General features: G+C 46.0%; 9 protein-coding genes across 9 annotated transcripts; 5 read left to right on the top strand and 4 right to left on the bottom strand.

Annotated features, from left to right (window-relative positions):
* Window positions 1–58: 58 nt before the first annotated feature.
* On the top strand, window positions 59–3,244 carry AGABI2DRAFT_176463 (hypothetical protein; the record flags this gene model as incomplete). The annotated part of the gene is made up of 7 exons (XM_006457848.1): window positions 59–323; window positions 379–494; window positions 545–1,800; window positions 1,850–1,886; window positions 1,935–2,053; window positions 2,106–2,244; window positions 2,304–3,244. The coding sequence occupies 7 exons, from the start codon at window positions 59–61 to the stop codon at window positions 2,757–2,759; spliced, it is 2,388 nt and encodes a 795-aa protein (XP_006457911.1). The 3' UTR covers window positions 2,760–3,244.
* A 239-nt stretch (window positions 3,245–3,483) lies between these two features.
* AGABI2DRAFT_114933 (hypothetical protein) lies at window positions 3,484–5,766 on the top strand (the record flags this gene model as incomplete). Its single annotated transcript, XM_006457847.1, has 12 exons — window positions 3,484–3,712; window positions 3,762–3,808; window positions 3,867–4,223; window positions 4,276–4,314; window positions 4,368–4,480; window positions 4,540–4,672; window positions 4,725–4,785; window positions 4,857–5,085; window positions 5,134–5,211; window positions 5,274–5,286; window positions 5,343–5,591; window positions 5,641–5,766. The coding sequence occupies 12 exons, from the start codon at window positions 3,484–3,486 to the stop codon at window positions 5,764–5,766; spliced, it is 1,674 nt and encodes a 557-aa protein (XP_006457910.1).
* Window positions 5,767–6,159: 393 nt separating this feature from the next.
* On the top strand, window positions 6,160–7,079 carry AGABI2DRAFT_114932 (hypothetical protein; the record flags this gene model as incomplete). The annotated part of the gene is made up of 3 exons (XM_006457846.1): window positions 6,160–6,355; window positions 6,406–6,653; window positions 6,699–7,079. 3 exons carry the CDS (start codon window positions 6,160–6,162, stop codon window positions 7,077–7,079), a joined length of 825 nt encoding a protein of 274 aa, XP_006457909.1.
* Window positions 7,080–7,551: 472 nt separating this feature from the next.
* Window positions 7,552–9,815, bottom strand: AGABI2DRAFT_176461 (hypothetical protein; the record flags this gene model as incomplete). The annotated part of the gene is made up of 12 exons (XM_006457845.1): window positions 7,552–7,653; window positions 7,705–7,770; window positions 7,827–7,952; window positions 8,008–8,020; window positions 8,077–8,154; window positions 8,207–8,421; window positions 8,619–8,751; window positions 8,810–8,928; window positions 8,972–9,010; window positions 9,064–9,420; window positions 9,475–9,521; window positions 9,572–9,815. The coding sequence occupies 12 exons, from the start codon at window positions 9,813–9,815 to the stop codon at window positions 7,552–7,554; spliced, it is 1,539 nt and encodes a 512-aa protein (XP_006457908.1).
* Window positions 9,816–10,080: 265 nt separating this feature from the next.
* On the bottom strand, window positions 10,081–11,580 carry AGABI2DRAFT_64136 (hypothetical protein; the record flags this gene model as incomplete). Its single annotated transcript, XM_006457844.1, has 6 exons — window positions 10,081–10,200; window positions 10,256–10,297; window positions 10,418–10,882; window positions 10,944–11,088; window positions 11,154–11,299; window positions 11,353–11,580. The coding sequence occupies 6 exons, from the start codon at window positions 11,578–11,580 to the stop codon at window positions 10,081–10,083; spliced, it is 1,146 nt and encodes a 381-aa protein (XP_006457907.1).
* A 1,011-nt stretch (window positions 11,581–12,591) lies between these two features.
* AGABI2DRAFT_215918 (hypothetical protein) lies at window positions 12,592–14,635 on the bottom strand. Its single transcript, XM_006457843.1, has 7 exons — window positions 14,348–14,635; window positions 14,247–14,275; window positions 14,059–14,185; window positions 13,931–14,006; window positions 13,849–13,868; window positions 13,255–13,797; window positions 12,592–13,192 (listed from the first exon to the last, which is right to left on the bottom strand). Exons 1-7 carry the CDS (start codon window positions 14,588–14,590, stop codon window positions 12,740–12,742), a joined length of 1,491 nt encoding a protein of 496 aa, XP_006457906.1. The 5' UTR covers window positions 14,591–14,635; the 3' UTR covers window positions 12,592–12,739.
* A 342-nt stretch (window positions 14,636–14,977) lies between these two features.
* Window positions 14,978–15,435, top strand: AGABI2DRAFT_114928 (hypothetical protein; the record flags this gene model as incomplete). Its single annotated transcript, XM_006457842.1, has 2 exons — window positions 14,978–15,302; window positions 15,362–15,435. 2 exons carry the CDS (start codon window positions 14,978–14,980, stop codon window positions 15,433–15,435), a joined length of 399 nt encoding a protein of 132 aa, XP_006457905.1.
* Window positions 15,436–17,222: 1,787 nt separating this feature from the next.
* On the top strand, window positions 17,223–18,170 carry AGABI2DRAFT_190296 (hypothetical protein). The gene is made up of 2 exons (XM_006457841.1): window positions 17,223–17,575; window positions 17,632–18,170. Exons 1-2 carry the CDS (start codon window positions 17,264–17,266, stop codon window positions 17,956–17,958), a joined length of 639 nt encoding a protein of 212 aa, XP_006457904.1. The 5' UTR covers window positions 17,223–17,263; the 3' UTR covers window positions 17,959–18,170.
* Window positions 18,171–19,205: 1,035 nt separating this feature from the next.
* AGABI2DRAFT_148425 (hypothetical protein) lies at window positions 19,206–21,042 on the bottom strand (the record flags this gene model as incomplete). The annotated part of the gene is made up of 10 exons (XM_006457840.1): window positions 19,206–19,469; window positions 19,519–19,690; window positions 19,749–19,949; window positions 20,009–20,146; window positions 20,201–20,280; window positions 20,345–20,428; window positions 20,484–20,615; window positions 20,712–20,760; window positions 20,820–20,882; window positions 20,936–21,042. 10 exons carry the CDS (start codon window positions 21,040–21,042, stop codon window positions 19,206–19,208), a joined length of 1,290 nt encoding a protein of 429 aa, XP_006457903.1.
* Between the last annotated feature and the right edge of the window lie 21 nt (window positions 21,043–21,063).

Genomic DNA, 21,063 nt, shown 5'->3' with positions numbered 1-21,063 from the left:
AATAATATATATTGTACAGCCAATTTAGACTCTCACGCGCCTCGTTTCCGCTCCGTCCATGTCCTCCCAAAACTACCCCATCCCCCCCGTCCCAGCCTCTCCCCCGTCCTCGGGCATCGTTCGTCGCCACCACACCATCACCGCCGCCTCACGCTCAGCCCGCAATGCTGCAAAAGAAAGCATCAGCGAGGAAGTCACCGACCAAGCCTCTATCTGGAACGACGACGAGCCCGTCGACCAGGATTGGGTAGGTGGCATTGGCGCAGTAGGCGAGAGGACTAGCCTCCATCGCCAGGCCTCCCTTCCCACCAAGTACAATCGCGGTGTGTCTAATCGATTACCATCTTCCCCGCTTACCTGTCTAATATTTATTTGCAGGATTTCATGGCTCCAGATCAGGCACAATGACGCCAAAAACAGTCAATTCGCTTGCTGCCATTGCTGGCCACGAGGGAGACGAGGAACCTTGGAACGTTTCGTATGGCGCTGAAGAGGTATCGTATCCAATCCAATCAATTTTGCCAAGCAGCTGACTGTCAATCAGCCATCACCACAAGAGCCTCCAGTCGATGATCAGTCGCAGTCTTCTGCTTCTCCGCATTCCGCTTCGACCTCACCTCCGCCGGGTGCCAACGTTCGACGGCACGTATCTCTCACCGCTGCCGCTGCAGGCGGTAATCGCAAGGTCAGCTCCGGCCTCAAACGTGCCGGCACCCTGCAGGCGACTCTGTCAGGCTCGCATGGCCATTACCAGTCTAATTCTCCTCCGGAGGCCGCCCAACAAGCCGATGACAATGACTCTGTAGGAGCCGTAGAAGGTCACTACGAAGAATACCATAATCAGGCCTCAAATTATCCCACAAGTCCTATTGGACGTCAGTCCCCGTGGTCACCTGGGAGCAATGGTGGCCAAAATTCTGACTGGCGCAATGCTTCCGGCTTTGCTTCTCTTCCGAATCAAAGTTCCAATGCCGCCCTTGACGATGTACAACGCGCCTTGTCTGCTCTCGAAATTGCAGGCAACAACAACAGTCAGCAATACTACACCGGCTATGGTGGTCCTGGGTCCGGTCAAAGCGCACATCCACCCCGATTTAACCCCACTCATCCACCACCCCTCCAACCTCCTGGAGCGCCCAGGCACCAACAAAATGCTGGAAACAATCTCAAATTCGCAACTGATCTCGACGGACGCAAAACACCTCTTGGTGCTGGTTTACCCCGTAGTGGGTCGTCTGGTCCCGGTGGCAATTACTATCAAGGCCAGAGGTCTGGTTCGAATGATGACCGTATCCAGACTGGAGTATGGGAAGGCAGAGACAGAGCTTTGAGCGCACGAAGCAGCAACACAAACTTACAACAAAGCTACCACAGTAAAAACCCAAGTTCGTCGAGTACCGGAAGTGGAGTCGGAAACGGCAGTGCTGGTAATGAGGACATACCTAGTGTGCCCCCGATCCCTCTCCAGTACCTCCAGCAGCAGCCTCAACGAATGGGTAATCCCAACAGTCATAATGTCAATAATGGTCAATCGCTGCTCAACGCGCAGCAGATGGTCAACACGCCTATCGACGTGCCGACTCTTACTGCTATGAAAGGGTACAATCCTACCACTTTCGACACGAAGCCTACTTTCGCTCGCTATTTCGTAATCAAATCCTTTACTGAAGATGATGTGCACAAGTCACTCAAATACGAAATCTGGAGTTCAACTGATCCCGGTAACAAGCGGTTGGACAAGGCCTTCAAGGAAACTGCGGGTCGCGGCCCGATCTACCTTTTCTTCAGTGTCAATGCTAGGTTAGCGGTATTTCTATTCTTGATTGTTTGCCGTTAATCATATAATTAGTGGCCACTTTTGTGGTATGGCCGAGATGATCACTCCGGTACGAATCTCGTCTTCGTGTCTAATGTCGTCGCTAATTATGGTATAGGTCGATCACACCAGGAATAGCACTGTTTGGGCTTCTGACAAATGGAAAGGTATCTTCAAAGTCAAGTGGATCTATGTTCGCGATATTCCTAATGCAACTTTGCGGCACATAAAATTGAAGTACGGTGTCATTTTACCTTCCTCTGACCTCTGATGTTGATGACGACTCCAGCAACACTCAAGAGCGAAAGCCTGTGACCAACTCGAGGGACACGCAAGAACTCTTGCCAGACGCCGGCCAGGAGATGCTCAGGATTTTCCACTCTCATCCATCGAGAACTTCTTTATTGCAAGATTATGCTTTTTATGAGGTATGACTAGACTTAATTATCTTCCAGTTTTGCATTAACGAAACTTGCCTCTTATGCAGCTCCAGTCATTACAAAGGATGCAAGGTTCACAAGGCGGCTCCGGCCCTAATTCTCCTCCCCAATCTGCATCTCAATCCACCGCCCAGTCTCCGCAAATGCAGCCTGCCGTCGTACCAACGGCGCAGCAGCCAAATGCATTTAGCATGCCGTACCAAATCCCTGCCATGATGATGGCTGGCTATGGTCAGGCTAATCCGGGTATGGGATATGGCAATCCCGCAGGCCAAGGTTATGCTACGGGAGCCATGGGCGGATACGGTACCGTTGCCGGCCAAGGATATAATCAAGGTGGACAAGGATATGGTGGAGGACAAGGCTACGGTATGAGCCAGACGAATACGGGTTACGGTGGTCAACAAGGCTACGGAGGGCAGCTGAATAGTCAGACTCAAGCCATGCATCAAAGCGTGATGCGTCATCCGAGCCCCGGACCCAGTCAGTCTGGTTTCTTCTAAATACCTGAATGATATATTTCGTCCGCATGGATGACTATATCAAGCGGGAAAAAATTATACTGGAAGCAGTCGCCTTCAATTCAAGCTACCTGCGCCCCCTCTTTTGTTGTCACGCTTATTTATGATCTTGATTTTCTATTTTCGCGCCAGCGCGAGCGTTGGCTTATGCTTCTCCTCATCTACGATATGACTACTTGCGTCCGCAGTTGGGTTTTTCTGGATCTCAAGCTTGTATCCATGAACTCGGTTGCTTACTTTCATCTTCAATGAATCACTGCACGTATCTCCATTCTCGTCTCCTTATCGTTTCGTTGTTTACTCATCTCATTGATCTATTATTGCATTACGGACAAGGGACAGTGAATGGACAAATGTTCGCTAGGCATCTTGTAGTAGTTAATGCAGCTTTACATTCTGTGGCTTACTGTGCTTGTTTATGTGTAACATTGTTTTATGGCACTGAATCAATGGTATGTTCCTTGCTCTTCACTCTTGGTGGTTCATGGAATGGGACCACCTTGAGTAGTCACCCGCCTCAAGTCGAAAAGGTTGTATTCCCAGGCTGATAATTATCTCGTCTTTCCATGTTAAATGCGGGGCAACACATGACATATCTTAAATAAGTGAGTCAACTGGTCCATTTCCGCTTAACCACCGAGGCTCATAATTTATAAAGGGAACGCAATGCGTTTTATTGTGTCCAGGCTCTTCATTGACTGGTACCATGGTGCTTGTTCCAGGCAGCAAAAATGAGTACTTCGAAGAGCGAGACAAGTTGATTGGCATGGATCGAGCACTGAGAAGGGACTCATCGTACATACAGTCTCGTTCGGTATTGGAGAAAGAAGCAGATGAAATTTTGAGACGGATTCGAGCGGAAGAGGCTGAAAGCATTTGGAAAGAAGACCATCTTGATGTACCCCATCCGTTTCCGGGAATGGAATTCTTGACTGGTCAGTATTCTTTGTCTTTGATGATACAGCCGAGTCAAAGTTTCAATAGGGAAGAAAGTAATTGAGAAGACGCGTATCTTTAAAATCATTTCCCAAGTCGGTGATAATTTTCTTCATGAAATCTGAGATTGTAGAGTCATGTATCTTTTTACAGATGCCGAAGGGTGCTCTTTTGCATGTACACATGCCAGCTGTTGTCGAGCCTCGTACACTTTTAGATCTCGCTTTGAAAGAGCGATCCATGTATGTGTGCGTTCCTATTCGACTGACACCGACAAACCTATCGTCGACTTTACCGATATTTCTCCCTTTGCCAGTTGACTCTCGTCCCTCGATCGGGGCTAGCATAACCTCTAGTGACTATATTCCGAATACCTGGGTTCATATTGCAAAGGCCAGAGAGACTTTTGACCGAGCGTTAGGCGGCCCGAAGGGTTTTGATGATTGGGTTGTTGGTGCTTTGACTATCAATGCTAGTGAAGCGTATAAATCGCATAATACAGTGACTAAGGTAAATTAATACCCTCTTTTTGGTAGGAAAAGGTTGATTTGAAAGTTTGTAGATCTGGAAGAAATTTAAAAGCACTTTTTCTGTCGCTGTGGTATGTCACCAGTGACGATAATCGCTCCCAAACGCCTCAAGACATGCCTCTAGGGTCTTTCGAGTGCCTCCTCTGTCCTTCATGAATACTTTCGTGCATTCTTTGTGGCGTCAATAAACGACGGTATATCTTATGTGGAATTAAGGATAGACCCTGTTTTTGCAAAGTGAATTTCTTTTGTGTGTTTTGCCCTTAGTGATTTAATGGTGTTTTTTGTTCGTTAAGGGGCATTCTTGGAGAGGACGGGAAGCGATATTTGACTCAACGAGAGGTTGTGCTCATGTTTGGCGAGAGCATCCGTGAAGTCAAGCAAGAATTGAAGAAGGAAGGTTGCGAAGATAAGTTCCTCGGTGCACGAGTTCGTATCTGCCTCTAAAATAGTCGTAATGTCCCCACTGATGAACATGCAGCTCATATACTGCTCAGTCAAGAAAGTTGCGCCCAAAGATCTCTATGTCGCATTCGAGGATTGTATCTCGCTCAAAAAAGAGTTTCCTCATTTAATCGCAGGCGAGCTCTCGCTCTCTACATTCAATCCTGAGCCATCTTAACCTGGCCTATGCCAGGATACGACCTCGTTGGCCAAGAAGACGCACTTCGACCAATAATTGATTATCTTGAGCCTTTGTTATATTTTCGCAAACGCCAAGCTGAAGAACAGGTCGAAATACCATTTCTTTTCCATGCTGGAGAAACGCTCGGCGACGGGACCGCCGTGGAAGATAATATCTATGACGCAATCCTCTTGGGGACCAAGAGAATTGGACATGGGTTAGTGTTCGGTCTGTTTGGGGCTGAGGGGTCTGATTCGTTTGTTAGGTTCTCGCTTGTGAAACACCCAAAGCTACTTCAGATCTGTCGTGAGCGAAAGATACTGTTGGAGGTTTGCCCTATCTCGTACGTCCTATATGCTGATGCTGGCATTATCCAAAGGTTTTCTTGACACTATGTTATCCCAGAAATGAAGTTCTTGTAAGGGTTGACGGGATACGAGGGTTGGGCAAATCTAACTTTTTTTATTTGAATAGCGCCTTACATCGTCGATGCCGATGCACCCACTTCCTTGCATCCTGAACAATGGTGTACCGGTCGCATTATCCTGTGATGATCCATCGGTTTTCGGAAATCTTGGCGTTACATACGACTTTTACCAGGTAATCAACTGTGACCGTGTTGCAAGATTTCCTCCCCTTGACGCAGATGAATCTCAGGTACTTGTAGCCAGTGAAATTAATGGTTTAAGCACACTCGGCACGCTTGCTCGTGATAGCATCGAGGTACGTTGCTACAGTCTACCTTTTTCATGATATCCTCATTGTATCACAGTTTTCGATGATGCCCCTGGAGGAGAAGACGGAAGCACTGCGTATCTGGGAGGTCAAGTGGAATGTCTTTCTTCAACAGATTGTAAACCTATACGGGCTGCTTGCAGCAAAACATTCGGATGGTTAAAATACATTTATCATTTCATTGCGTTTCAACTACTATATATATAGCCTGCTGTTGTACTCATTCAATATGCCGTACCAAATTCCTGCCATGACCACAGCTAGCTATAATCAGGCTAACTCAGGTGTGGGATATTTCGATCCCGCAGGCCAAGGTAATCCTACGGAGCCATGGACGGATATGGCGGAGGACAGGGCCACGGTATGAACCAGACGAATACGGGTTACGGTGGTATGGGGGGTAGTAGTCAGACCCAAGTCATGCATCAATTTAGCCTTTGACTCTTTTGCCCGACCCGCGTGCCAATGTCAGCACGACCCATCCTGTACACTATCCGACGATTGCCAAGTATCCACTCAATCCTCAAAGTTTAACCGCCGCCAAATTCTCTCATCAATGCCGCCCACGTTTGACAATGTACGGCAATGCTTGGCTCCTATCTGGGAGGTTGAGGAATTCAAGCGTGATATACTGTGGGCAGGTGTATTTGGCTCTGTGGCACGAAATCGAGCAAGAAAGGATTCCGATGTTGATGTCCTCATTGTACTGAAAGAACATTTGCACCGAGGGGAACCAGTAGATCTTCGCGAAAGTTAGCGGTAATTGCGTAGCTGCCGTTACACATGTCTCATCTTTCTCAAGGGCTCGCGGAGGCCTGTGGTCGCGAAGTGTCGCTAGTGTGCATATGGCAGGGTGTTGACTGGGCTTGGGGTATGATCAGAGTCGAAGCTCTACTTTCAAGTCGAACGGTATACGGGAAACGCGAAGACATCGAGCATCTCCGTCTAGACTCTATGACCATACTGAAGGATGGGTTACTTAGATTCAACAATGTGGCGAATGCAGTAGAGAAGCTCAAGGAATGTGTCACAGCAGCACAAACTTTTGAAGTGCGGTTCTAATTTTTCTTTGATCTCATCATTGACTTTTTTCAGACTTTCATACAACCCTCTCAACAATCTGCGCGAGAAAAGTGCATCCTTCAGCTCGGACAAATCGCTGAGTTGATAGACATCCAGCCATTACATCACCCCCTTCGATCAATACTTATCTACTATGTGTTCGACCAAGTTGACCAGATTCGTACGCTCCTAGCTCCGACCAAACTCAATGTCACCTCAAGTGATGCACAAATTTGGAGGCCAATCTGGGATTGTCTCCAACCGACTTCGTTGACTATGTTTTGTATTGACCCTGGGTTTGCTGAATATGGGCCTAAGTATATCCGACATGTGTTAGCCTCGAAAAGACTGGCCGTTAGCTTCGAAGAGACAGGAAAAGCTGATGCGGACATGTACAACGACATCCTTCGCTGACTCGCTTTATTCCACGTATAGTACAATCTGTATGGAACCATATTCTCTGTCGTATTTGATCCATTCCATAGCGCTAGTTCAAGATTAGGAAGCCATGATTCCAATCGTTTTGAAGGCAGTGACAATCTCCTTCTCTACCACTGGCATGTCATGGAAGATCGCATGTGCAACTTAAATCAGTCTTCGTTAAGGCCCCTTTTGTCTCGCTGATCTTGAATGATATGGTGCGGGCGTTCTGTAAAGCATGCGACAATGCTACAAGTTGAGGCGTTATCATGGTTGTGGTAAGGAAAAAGGGTTAGATTATCTTGTGAATATCATTTACAAACTCCATACATCACCAAAAGTAAAAACGAGTAACTTTTTCGGCCGTGTTTTCCCTTTTCGCGAGGGCTTTCTTCGTGTCACAGGCTTTCAACCTTGTTGAAATGAAGATGAATTATGAATACATTGCAGTCACGCTAGCAAGGCACTACGGCCCATATAGGTTCACAATCTTTTGAAGAAAGATGTTCCACTTGATCTCCCAGACACGCAACGCTTCCTTCTTCTCCTCCAGTTGCATCATCGAAAACTGTGATACAATAAGGATACTATGAAAGAGGTAGACTGTTTAGCAACGTACCTCGATGCTATCACGAGCAAGCATGCCGAGTGTAGTTAAACCATTAATTTCACTGGCTACAAGTACCTGGGATTCATCTGTGTCAAGGGAGGAAATATTGCAACACGGTCACACTGAATTACCTGGTAAAAATCGTATGTAACGCCAAAGTTTCCGAAAACCGATGGGCCATCACAGGATAATGCGACCGGTACACCATTGTTCAGAATACTCGGAAGTGGGTGCATCGGCATCGACGATGTAAGGCGCTATTTAATTAAAAAAGTTAGACTCGCCCAACCCTTGGATCCGGTCAACTCTTACAAGAACTTCGTTTCTGGGATAACATAGTGTCAAGCAAACCTTTGGATAATGCCAGTATGCAGGACGTACGAGATAGGGCAAACTTCCAGCAGTATCTTTCGCTCACGACAGATCTGAAGCAGTTTTGGGTGTTTCACAAGCGAGAACCTAACAAACAAATCAGACTCTTCAGTCCCGTACAAACCGAACAATCACTAACCCATGTCCGATTCTCTTGGTCCCTAAGAGGATCACGTCATAGATATTATCTTCTGCGGCAGTGCCATCGCCAAGTGTTTCCCCAGCATGGAAAAGGAATGGTATCTCAATTTGCTCCTCAGCTTGGCGCTTGCGAAAGTATAACAAAGGTTCAATATAGTCGATTGTCGGTCGAAGTTCGTCTTCTTGGCCAACGAGATCGTATCCTGAGAAAGACTAGTTACGATGGTTTAGGAATAAATGTAGAATGGGAGAACTCGCCTGCGATCAAATGAGGAAACTCTTTTTTAAGCGAAATACAATCTTCGACTGCGGTATACAGATCTTTAGGCGCTACATTCTTGACTGAGCAATATATAAGCTTCTTGTTCGTCAGTGGGGACATTGCGACTTTTTTTGAAGGCAATACGAACCCGTGCACCGAGGAACTTATCTTCGCAACCTTCCTTCTTCAATTCTTGCTTGATTTCCTGGATGGTCTCGCCAAACATGAATACAACTTCTCGTTGAGTCAAATATCGTTTCCCGTCCTCCCCAAGTATGCCCCTAAAAAAGCAAAAGCATCGATGAGTCATCCAGGTCAACATACGCAAAAGCAACTCACTTCAAAAAATCAGGGTCTATCCTTAGTTCGACATAAGATATACCGTCGTTTATTGACGCGATGAAGAATAAGCGAAAGTATTCGTGAAGGAGCGAGGAGACACTTGAAAGGCCCTGGCGCTATGTTTTGAGTAGTTGGGTAGTGATAATAGTGGCAACATACCACAGCGACAGAAAAAGTGCTTTGGAACTTTTTCCAGATCTAAACACTTTGAAAATCAACCTTTCCTTACCAAACAGAGGGTATTAAATCACCTTAGTCACTGTGTTGTACGTTCCGTATGCTTCGCTAGGATTGACGGTTAAAGCACCGATAACCCAATCATCGAAACCCTTCGGGCCGCCTAACGCTCTGTCAAAGGTCTCTCTAGCCTTTGCAATATGAACCCAGGCATTTGGAATATAATCACTAGAGGATATGCTGGTTCCAATCGACTGGCGAGATTCAACCGGCAAAGGGAGAAATATAGGTAGAGTTGACGATATGTTTGTCGGTGTCAATCGAATAGGAACGCGAACATGGATGGATGGCTCTTTCAAGGCGAGTTCTAGGAGTGTACGAGGCTTAATTACAGCTGGTGTATGTGCATGCAAAAGAGCGCCCTTCGGCATCTGCAACAGATAAATAAATACAATCTCGAATATATAGAAGGTTGAGTCACTAACTTGGGAAATGATTTTGAAGATACGCGTCTTCTCAATTATTTTCTTCCCTATTGAGAACTTCGGTTCAGCTGTATCATCAAACACAAAGAAGACCGACCGGTCAAGAATTCCATTCCCGGAAATGGATGGGGTACATCAAGATGGTCTTCTTTCCAAATGCTTTCAGTCTCTTCCGCTCGAATCCGTCTCACGATTTCATCAGCCTCTTTCTCCAATGCTGAGCGAGACTGTATGTACGATGAGTCCCTTCTCAGTGCTCGATCCATACCAATCAATTTGGCTCGTTCTTCAAAATAATCATTTTCGTTGCTTGGAATAAGGATCGTGGTATCAGTTAACATTGAGGAACTGGGACACAATAAAACGCCTGCGTTCTTTTATAATTATGAGCCTCGGCGGTTAAGCGGAAGTGGGCTAGTTGACTCACTTTGTTAATTCAGTATATCATGTGTTGCCGAGGATTTGACTCCGAAAGAAAAAGATAAAAATCAGCCTGGGAATACAATCGGCTGTTCATCAACTAGAATAAGAAACTCGTTAGGCTCGCTGCGAAGTAAATTGTTATTCATATAAATATATACTACACAAAGGAAATATACAGTTGATTTAATGATTCCAGAATTCATTTGGGTCTGGTGGTTCAGGAATGTCATCGCCGTCATCATCATCATCGTCGTCGTCGTCTCCTGGGACTTTGAAATCCCCGAATTCCCACTTGAAGCAATCCTAATGGCCCTCATAGTAAGAAGAGAGTATGTCAGGTCAATATTAGAAACCTCACCGTGCAATCCTCTTCAGCCTTGGCTTGTGGTACCTCTCGCCTCTTCTCATTAGCCTTGGAGCCATCTATGGTGCTCCCCCAAAGCAGACCGTTTTTCATCCAATGCCATGACCTATGCCACAAACCTTTGTCTTCATAGTTATCCGAATCGCTCCAGTCGACGTCCACATCCTCCAACAACCGCTTGATCACCACTTTGATCACGTGCGTCCGTACGTCGACGTGCCATCCCAATTTTCCAACGGTGTCAAAGACTATGCTCTTTCCTAAATGACATTTAGTCTCAAGAGCGTAGCCCGCATGAGCACAAAGCGAGAGAATGCCTGTACAAGTTCCCTGAGGAATTGGGTCAGACGTGTGATATACATGAAAGTTGGGAAGATGAGGGTGTGCAGGATGGGGAACACTATCTGAGGAGGAAACTGAGTTTGAAGAAGTGAGTGAAGGCGGAGGTGGAAGCGGAAGATGTAGACGTGATGCTGCGAGTCGCTCGCCCGGAGATTCAAACGTGACTGCGGGGAAACCATATGTTGCGCCTAAAAGGGATGCGAGAGCGCCACCAAGAGAATGTCCCGTCAACCATATATTGGCGTCAGGAAATTCTTTGATGAGGTCTTCCATTAGCCGCTTTTCAGGGATGCGATTGAGCATATATTGCATATATGAGGATGCGAAGGCGACAACTCACGACGCCGATTGAATAGAATAGACTATCATCGATGAGGGTATTGGCGATGCAAGTGTTATCGCAACCCCAGTGGGTAGTATAACATTTACAAAGGGGGCGGATTAACCACTTAGGACTGACGCGAGCGCAGCAGCATGAGAATAACCTTTGAATGGCCCATTGATGGGAGTGAATCAACCAAAGTGATGCTGCTGCGCAGGATGTACATACAAGTTATCGTTGAATCTATCCTTTTTCGAGGTCGGTCCATTGAGTGTTGTACCTTTGATAGAGAGGACAACCGTTGAGTTATCTTCCGAGCGAAAAACATGTCCTCTGAAACCGTCATCCTCGTCCTCCCAACCAAATGGGAAACTCTAGTTGAGGAATTGTTTAGCTGGGTCAACAAGAACAGATATATGATGCTCACCTGGTTCCATGCCTGGTCAACCTCATACCAATTGGGAAGCCCAGGCAGAGCATAAGCATTTCCGGACATTCGAGCCAATTGAGCAAGCGTATGTCGATTCTCTACGTCGGGGCCCAATACCTCTTTGACATCCCATTCTAGAGGCTCGACGGGACTTTCTCCATACCGCATCGACTGTCTACGCGCATTGTGTAATGTTTCGAGTGATCGTGGACGGTAAACGGTCATTGGCCGCGAATTGAGGATAACATCAGAGTGTGTTAATGGATGTGTGTCAGTTTGGATGAATTTGAGGTTCTCGAGGCGTTCATTGTGTTTATCTGAAAAGAGCCCGAGATGAGCATTGAATGCTATCTGCTGAGTGGCGAGTGCATTGACGACAAGGATGAAAGTAGTGAGTAGAACAAGTCTAAGGTGCATCGACAGACAGTTTGGCTCGGCAGGGTAGGTTCCCTTTTTTGTTAAGCCCGGTACTCTGAACCTACAGAGCTTCGGCAGAAATAGACCACAACTTACCTCAGTCAACCTCACATGTCAAATCTCTCCCCATTAACCTGACCGGACCTATAGAAGAGCGAACTGGAACTTCATTTACATCCCTCTTCATAAGATCAAATTTTGCCACGCTCTTTTAATTTGTAGGTACGAACAGTAACGCTGAGTTATCTACGCGTTCGCCCTTTTGAAACGAGAATGATGCCAGGTGGGATGAAGAGAAGAGAAGGCAGACGTCAATTCGATCAAGGAGGACACAGCAGAAGAATTGTGCCCGACTCTTCGCTTACTTCTCCTATCATGGAGCCAAATCCTATACTTGAGAATTGATTATCTAGATTATTATATATCACAGCATTCTTCGAATTTAGGAACATGATATTTTTTCCTTTCCATTCCCTAATAATTCTCGGAGATATCTACAATCTCATAGTCTCTGACGTCAAATGCAGTTCGTTGCCAAACCGAATGCCATGTCGACCGTTCTCACCAATTCTCGGATCATCCTTATCGGGCTATTGCTCGCATTCCAGGAACAGAGGCACGACAGGGCACGACCTGGCACGACTATTAAACAAAACAGGGGACCCGAGGAATTAAGAAACTCAAGCGATTCTGGAGATGGGTCGTAAATATAACCGTCCTACAGGACTCAAAGATACAGAGAAATTTCTGTCTACTTTTTGGCACTGACATCAACCTACCTTATTTGGGATTGACCACTATGTCAGTATAAGGCATTCAGAAGGTTTAAACAATGCGTTTTTCCATTGCAAGCGGGCCAAACATGCTAATCGAATTAATTACTGCATGTCATAAATGGCCAAGACCCAACTAACCCAACGTGAAGTTCATGATATGATTCCCCAAAAATGATACCCAAATTCCACATTCAATCCTTTTTCTCAAACGACTGTCCGCCCACCAGACACCCTTGAACATAAACCCTAAGAATGTTTCTATCATCTCCGCAGAACAAAAACCTTTCTAAATTCTCCTCCAACTTCTGAGTCCGTACGTCAATGGCCCCATCCGACGTCGCTTCCTTCCCCCAAAGACCTGTCGACCCTTTTGCATCTAACACGCTCACCCAGAGCGCGTCGAAGCTCTTGCCAGGTGAGAAAGAACCAATTCGATGTCCCAGGTTACAAACTTCCGCTCCTCCAAGTGTAGCAAGATAAAAAAGCGTTTGAATAGAGAACTGTGTGCCTGCGAATCTCTGCTTCGTACTATTGCCTGGTGCAACAGCATTCATGGCAATGATTTTGGATGCTATTGAGGCATGTTGAATCGCATTCAACATGGACACCGCAAAGCCACCAGATACGTCTGTACCAAGGCCAACCTGAAATCCAAAAAAATCAGCGAAAATGTATACGGCGCGGGTATAAACTAGGCGAAACACACTTTTATACCCTTGTCCAGATATTTTCCAATTGGAGCAACACCACTACATAGGTTGAAATTACTTGTCGGACAATGACTGATGCCTGCATTCCTTTCCTTGACCATACGAATTTCGTCGTCCGTCAGATGAACTGCATGGGCCAATATAGTGGTTTCTCTGAGAATACCATGACGATCGTATACATCGGTATACGATTTTGCCTCTGGAAATAACTCTCGAGTACGCTGAATTTCACCGCGATTCTCTGATATGTGAGTTTGGATCCGCATGCGAGGGTCAGAGGAATATGGGCCTTTCGAGTCGTACTTGTCTGCAAGATCGCTAATTCCTTTGAGCAGTTCACTTGTACAAGAGATTGCAAAGCGAGGAGTCAAGATTGCCTGCAAGAGAGGTTCTGGCGCTGTTCCGATACTTGCATGACTGGATATTGGGGACAAAGTGCGAATGTAGCTGATAAGAGCTGAAGTCTCTTGTAAGGAAGTTTGCGCATCCTCCTCGGTGTAATAGTCAGGGTTCTCTTCCTTACAATCCATGTTGCATTTCTGATCGAAACGGTGAATATGATTGTTCCTTGAGTCCGTGTGATTTCATACCCCAATAAATGCCCGTTGACCTGATGGATACGAAGTCAATAAACAATTCAAGAAAGCCGTTAAAGTGAACTTGATAATTCACCTAGTCGGTTGACAATGTCCGCTAGAACTTTTGTAGCTTCAAGATGAATGGTCGCATAATAGCAAGACGTCGTTGTCTGGCATAACTTGTAACCAGCGGGTTATAGCGTATAGCTAAGGATAACATACACCACAGTCGAGTGACCTGCGGACAACACTTGAATACACTTCTTGTGCAAAGTCTTTATCCTCGAATTGGGATTCCTTCGGGAAAGTAACATTCTTTAGCCAGTCCAAGAGCTGGTATTGGCCGCCACTGGGATTTTACTGAGTAAAAAAAAAAGTATTTCATGAAATTCGAATGAAGCGGGACTGACCGTCCGAGATTGGGATACTGGGGTGCATGCTGATGCGACATTGATCATGTTCAGGTTAGCTACTTCAACTTTCGGTAGTAAACAGCGACGATCTACCGTACCGTATGGGTATCGATGAATCCTGGGATAACAAACTCTCCATCTTGCAAGATGACCACATCATCAAGCGAGTAACCTTTTTGGCTCAACGCCTCATGCAATTTGTTTTCTTGGATATACTCCAGCATCCAATCAATATTACCGGTTGATCCCACGCAAAACAGGCATCTGGGCAAGGCTTTCCAGGTCGATGCATCTACTGGAGTGACGACAGCGCCGTAAAAGATCATCATGGAGCCGGACATATTGATAGGTATGAGAGAGGGAGGTAGAAGAGAGAGTAGGTATCGTTATGTTGCGTTTGTGCTCTAGCCTGTCTACGGCTCACAGCCTCATGGCCGAGTGAGTGATTACATAATGCAGCCGCCGGATAAGTAACTGTCGTTGTTTCGAGGAGTCCAATTAGAACTTTAAACGGTCCAGGGGTCGAGTTGGCAAGCTCATGGAAACAAGACAACAATTGAAGTGGTTGCTTTATCCCAATATGGAGTCCGATTATCAATCGAATTCTGGTGTTGATCAGGTACTTTCAGTTATTGGCTACTCGGTCTCAGAAAGCAAAACAGCTCTCTGCCTCTAGTGTCCTGCAAAATTAAACATTTTGGCTAAATAAAGCATCTATCGAGACTTCAATGGAAGCCGCGGAGGACAAATTCAAGAGCTCTATCCTGAACAGTTCAGTTCTCGAGAAAGGCTCCCCTTTGGTCTTTTTTCCGTGCCGGCGACTGGTTCTACGTACCCTCATGACCAAGTCTCAGACTAGTAGACTACATCCTGATCGGTCGGAAGTTATTGACCGCATGACCAGAAATTTCCCGCATCACGGCAAATCAACCGCTGCGAAACATGGGCCACCCGGCATTCGTGCGTCTGCTATGGTGGATAAAAAAGCCGAAGAGACCGGGAACTTCTCTCGCGCCGCACTTACCAGCGATGCGAGGGAAACTCCATTAGAAGGTTCTCAAGCACCCTGGCCGACTTAGTACCTGATTCTCATGAAATGCGACGTCTTCTAGTGGTGATGTTTACTCCCCTCCGAGGACGTATCCTGTTACTCATGAAGAACGTACCTGTAAGCGGGCTACCCTAATTGGCCTAGTAACCGCTACACCAAAAGGGACATAACAGAACATGAGTGAATCTGTAAACTCAGTGTTGCTGAAATCCCAGCATCAGGACGTCCACCGAACAATTGTACCTGCGAGTGTTATAAACCATGGGCCCTTGTTTCTAGAGCATGTACTTGTGTTTTGTTAGCGAAATCTCGCCCACCTCTGAGACAAATCATCGCGATCATTCCCGAGGTGTATTTTGTAGAATGAAATTACGGCTGATTTAGGCACACAATACTGAAAAAGCTTGGCATTGAATGCATCATCAGTGCATCATGAATGCCATCATGTTTTCTAGTGCCTTCAATTTACTGACTCCATGTGGGGAGAAACTGCGGAAACATCACTGAGGAAGTCAAGACATAATGAAATTGGGGTCTAATGAAGATATCATATGCACGCGAATCCATCTTAAAACAAGGGGAGTTGACAAATGGAATGCCCCCTGCGGCTCTGGAGAGCCGTTGTCCCCATTACAGGAATAGACTCGTTTTCTTTTCCTACGCAACAAACTTTTACGGGGAAACCGTAATGTTGACTCCGAGTTCAATAGACTTCGAACGCTGTTACCCGTGTACCCCGAACATCGTGCACATAAGTATCACTGATATAATAGAAACAGTATGATGCTCCCTGTCAGGTCAACGAGTCCATGTCTCGACTTTTCGACGGTTTTAGTTCACCTGACAACGACTGACTTTCTTTCCGCCACCAGTGGAGTTGATGTCGGTAATTTTCCTATCATACCCCTTCGAGCCATTCTTGTTTTCGCAAGAAAACCACCGAACAAGAAGAAGGCTTTGAACCATATGATATGTGGAACCGGGAGCGAAAGCTATTCTTAGTACTGAGCGACCATGTCTCCCTATCACCGCTCAACATTCAATCTGGCAGCATGATATTCGCCAGGTGTGAAACTGTTGACAGTACTAGAAGGACAAGCAACAGATGATATATAATGAGAATAGTTCAAGCAGGGAATGAGTGATCAATTACCTGACTGACAGGAGGGGGACAGTGGAGCTACTATAAGGACAGTTAGACGGATGCTATTCTTGCCGTGTAAGTTCTAGCATCTAATTTACTTCTTGGTCGCTATAGGCAATGTGGTCAAAGTGATCGTACAAACGTCGAAGGAGAAGGACCAGTTGAGCTTGGTCCAGCCCAGCCGATGGCTAGGAGGCTTTGATGGATGGGAAAGGTTATTGGAACAAACGCGTCGATCGCGCTAATTAGCCCGATTTTTACGCGTCTTTACGCGTTTCGACATGTGATATCAAATTTACTGATACTAGATGTGCTAGAGACGCGTCGAGATGCCAATAAAGCATCGAGGCGGGCGGCGTCCGCTCAAAAGCCAAGTGGCATGATCCGTAGATCTGCCTGCGAGCTGGGTTGGCTCAAAAGGATCTTTATCATAGGGTTTGAAAATGGCTGGAGCATTGGTAAGGCACTGTGGGTCGTGGTTTCAGGGAGGTGTCATCCGACTGACCCGCTATCAGGATCAGGAATGATCTTTGAAATGCATTGCCGCTGCGGCAGATTCAGAAACTAATAGTGACGATAAAAGTGAGGTCTCTATGAAGCGTTCGAGGGCTGTACGACAAGAAGGGTACAGGCTGTGTGTCCGAGGGATGACAGGGCGTAGAGATGGCGTTGACGAGGAAGCATGTGGGAGTGACGGAGACAGGTATCTGGTGTGACTGTGCAGTATATAAACCCAGCTCGCAGCTTTTCGTCTGTCCGGTGCTGCCCCTCAGACACTCGAGCCACTCGCTGGCCTGCTGTCTGCTCTCTTCCTCCTCTATGCCGTCCCTCCGTCGTACTGCCTCTTCCCCCGCAGTCCGCCCCTCCCCCTACCTCCCCATCGCCGCTCGTGTACGCCACAAAAAGCGTTCACCAGCCTCTCTCTCTTCTTCTACTCGTCGTGTCCTTGCCGACATCGACTGGTGGAGGGTCACTGAAGGACAGTCTGATCCTAATCACGACGACGTCGACGAAAACCGGGGTCAGGGCCTCATCATTGATATCCCTCTCAGCACCGATGTCGGTGTCGGGCACCCACCAATTCTGGCACCTCTGCATTGGGACCTTGATGTCCCGGAACACAGTCTAGAGGTACGCTCGAGTTACTTGATTATATTGCATACACTCATTTTCTCTCCAAAATTAAGGTACTGCCTACTGCAGAATTTGCGGCACTTTCAATCTCTCCGAGCACCCCGACACGCCGCGGCTGCGACTCTTCATCTTCATCGGTCGAGTCCAGCCCGGAACAGCTCCCAGAGAATCTGTTCGATGACGTTCTATCCGAACTGGATATGGGCTTCCTCGACTCTCCCTTACCACCTCTCAAACGTGTCCCTCGCAGCGCTTGCCCTCGTTCACTTGTTCGCTCCTTTACTTTTGCCGATACGCACTCTCTGCGTGTTGAATCCCCTAGTCACTACGCCGACTTTACCATCTCACCTCTTTCTTCTGCGCCCGACTTCTTGAATTGAAGTTGATTGGAGAAGGAAGATCACAAAAATACGTGAATTATCCACAGCTGCCAGCCAAAATCAATGCCTGTTGGCAACGGTCTCTTTCCCCTGATCGATATGGCTACCTTCGCATCTACCCATTCGTCACTTTCCTCATGCAAATCAAAATCTCATTCATCATCTTTTCACATCTTTTACACATCTTTCACGTTCTTGCTTATCACTTCATCTGCATTTGTTATTTCATGACATGTTTATATTCTTGAATTTTTCTCTATTTTTCACTTATACTATGATTAATTGTTGATTTCTCTTACATACCCTCGAGGTGAAGAGAAACGCAACAGCACGTTTTACGTTGGTGACGACTTGCGATGACGGCCTCGGTTGAAGTTACATTTTTTGTTTGTTCTTCATTTTAGATATCTTCCCATTCAACCATGAGGTTTTTTCTGATTTTTTTTTCCTTGTTCTGCTTCATCTCTCTCTCAACTGTAACCGTTAGATATGCACACCTCTTTTCCTTGTTCTTAGTATTTGTTTCCCCCCCTCTTGTTGTCGCTCGCTGTCGAATGTCCCCCATCGATGTTTGTAAATACAATTGTCGCGCTCTATGTCTTTAAGCGGGTTTTTCCTTTGTAGTAGCTTTCCCTTTCTCACCGCCAGTCTGATGAAGGGGTTTTGTCAAATACAATTCGGACTACACTCTTCGCAAGCTTCGTGATATCCGCCTTGGTCGCGCCTTGGCAATTCCTTGACACCATCCTATACGTGCATCAATACGAACGGTTCTAATACGCTAGAACAATCGTAATAGCACCATACTAATACTTAGGCAAAGTCTTTCCGAGGGTCAAACATACTTGGCAGTTTAAAGGCCGCAAAAAATGACATTGACACATCCGTCTAACGCTTCTTCAACGGATATTTTGAACGGTTAGAAGTGTTGAAGATATATACAGCAGGACTAGTCAGATAGAATTGATTTGTATCGGCATACAAAAATAACTTGACGACATAGAGGAGCGTTGTATGACAACGGGGCAGTGCGATAGAAGAACAAGAAAACAAAGTTTAAGGTTTTTGACCTAGACATTGGAAAGAGCCGAAATGCTGTGTGCGAAAGAGATTACAAGATTGCAATAAGGCTGAGGGGGGAGAGTGTAAATTTTACTCAATCGAGAAGATAGATGCTCGCTTCCGAGGTATAACGTAGTCGAGGCGAAGAGAAAGAAAAAAATTTGTAGAAGCAACGAGTCTGATGATCAACGCTGCATCCCTGCAAACACGGTTGGCCCAGAAACTTTACTCCACATCGATACACTAATAGGACCATAACGAAGATCCAACGGTGGCATGTGTTTAGGAGGCATAAAAGACCCTGATGGTTGGTGTGGTGGTTGTATTGGGGGTTGTGATATCAATCTCGAAGATGTCGAAGCTTGTGATGGTGGTGGTTGGGAAGCAGAAGGTGGTTGACCTTGACGCGCTTTCCATGCGTTGCGGATCGCATCAGAGCGTTGTAAGAGCTATAATATTAATCAGTTGCATGCTCTTCTCGAGAGGAGAATCGCTTACTGCTTCTTTTTCTACGCCATCGACGATACTCTGAATGATGTTTTCAACGACACTGATATGATTCCCGTGAGGCTTGTCATTCCGGAACCGCATCATCCGCCAACGCGAAATCTCAGGATCCCAATGTACTTCAACAATTCGATCGTCAACTTGCTCGCCGCTTCGTTTCAGCCTCGTGTGCGATTTGTCAATAAGACTTGAAGAAAAATAACGCAAAACAAAAGACTTACTTTTCCCATTCTTCATCTTCTACGAACATCTCGTCATATAGCTCGTACCTTTCTTGACTTCTCTCACCACCCAACCAGGCATGCAACAAGAAGAGAGGTTTGGCATGCAAGTCGGGTTGATTTGGGTCATTTATCGATGGCGGAAATCGTAACACCAATTTGAAATCAATCGAATTTTCCGATGGTGGCTTCCATTTCAGACTTGTTATTAAAGTTTTGAGCGACAAAAGGACGAAAAAGACTTTGACGAAGACACGTACATATTGTTATCTGTTCCCGGAGTATATGGTGTGTTGACGCATGTATAGACAAGCCCGTCATTACCATGTTGAAGAAGTGGTATACCATCAAAGACAGCCCTAACATGGTACGAGAACGAGATTTGCTTCACAGCAATGCTACAAGGCTGGTCAGTGGAGGGGGAAGTGGAGGAAGAGCACTCTGTAACATGCCTAAATGGTTGTTTCTCAGCCATAAATGGGTGATCTATCATCATTCGAGAATACGGTTTATAAAACCAGGCATTCAATCGCTGTTCAAATCGAAAATAAATAGAATGAGAAATAAACCTTCCGAATTGGAGAAAGGTATCATACACCATAACGCTTGTCCAATGGCTTTGACATGACATTTTGATTGTCTGCAACTAAACAATCAAAAGCGAGGTACCGTAGGCTTTCCTTTTACGATTGAGTTTAGCCGGTATTTCAATGGAATATAAAAACGGCGACTCACCTTTTTAGTGACCGGATCGACGTCAATAACTAGTTCACCATCAACGAGTGTATTCATGAGAGGATGCATTGGGTTCTCATGATGAGGAAAATAAAGTCCACGAAGTTCACGGTAAGCATTGTGTCGATCAATCTAGCATAATCCAGTCATTCGTGCAAATGAAACGAAAACAGTCGGCTGTATACTTGCGATGTAAGTGGTCTGCTCACCAGAAGCAGGGTCGCTCACAACCAACAACAAGACTCGAAGACCGTCTGACTTTTCGCAGACCCAAAAACTAAAAAGTACAGGTGTAAGCCAAAGCATTATATATAGCAATGAGGGTAGAAAACTCGCTCATGTCCTTCCAATCTTGTTAGGTCTTTGACGGAGAAACTGACAGGCTGACTGCCGGGAAATCTGAAGATCACCGAGTATAGGTCGAGACGTCATGTATATTTGCCACCACCTACCGGTCATGATCAAGCTGACAAAGTCTTGCAACATGAGCCTTGAGCCAGCGTTCGGTATCTGAATTGTGTGGAACGAGTTCGCCTGGAAGGTCCGGGATGGCTGGCATAAAAGAACTAAAAAAACACGC

The sequence above is a fragment of the Agaricus bisporus genome (genome assembly GCF_000300575.1).
Source record: "Agaricus bisporus var. bisporus H97 unplaced genomic scaffold AGABI2scaffold_2, whole genome shotgun sequence".
Classification (NCBI taxonomy): Eukaryota; Fungi; Basidiomycota; class Agaricomycetes; order Agaricales; family Agaricaceae; genus Agaricus; species Agaricus bisporus.
The sequence above is the reverse complement of the archived record's forward strand: the minus strand, read 5'-3'. Positions and strand labels throughout refer to the sequence as shown.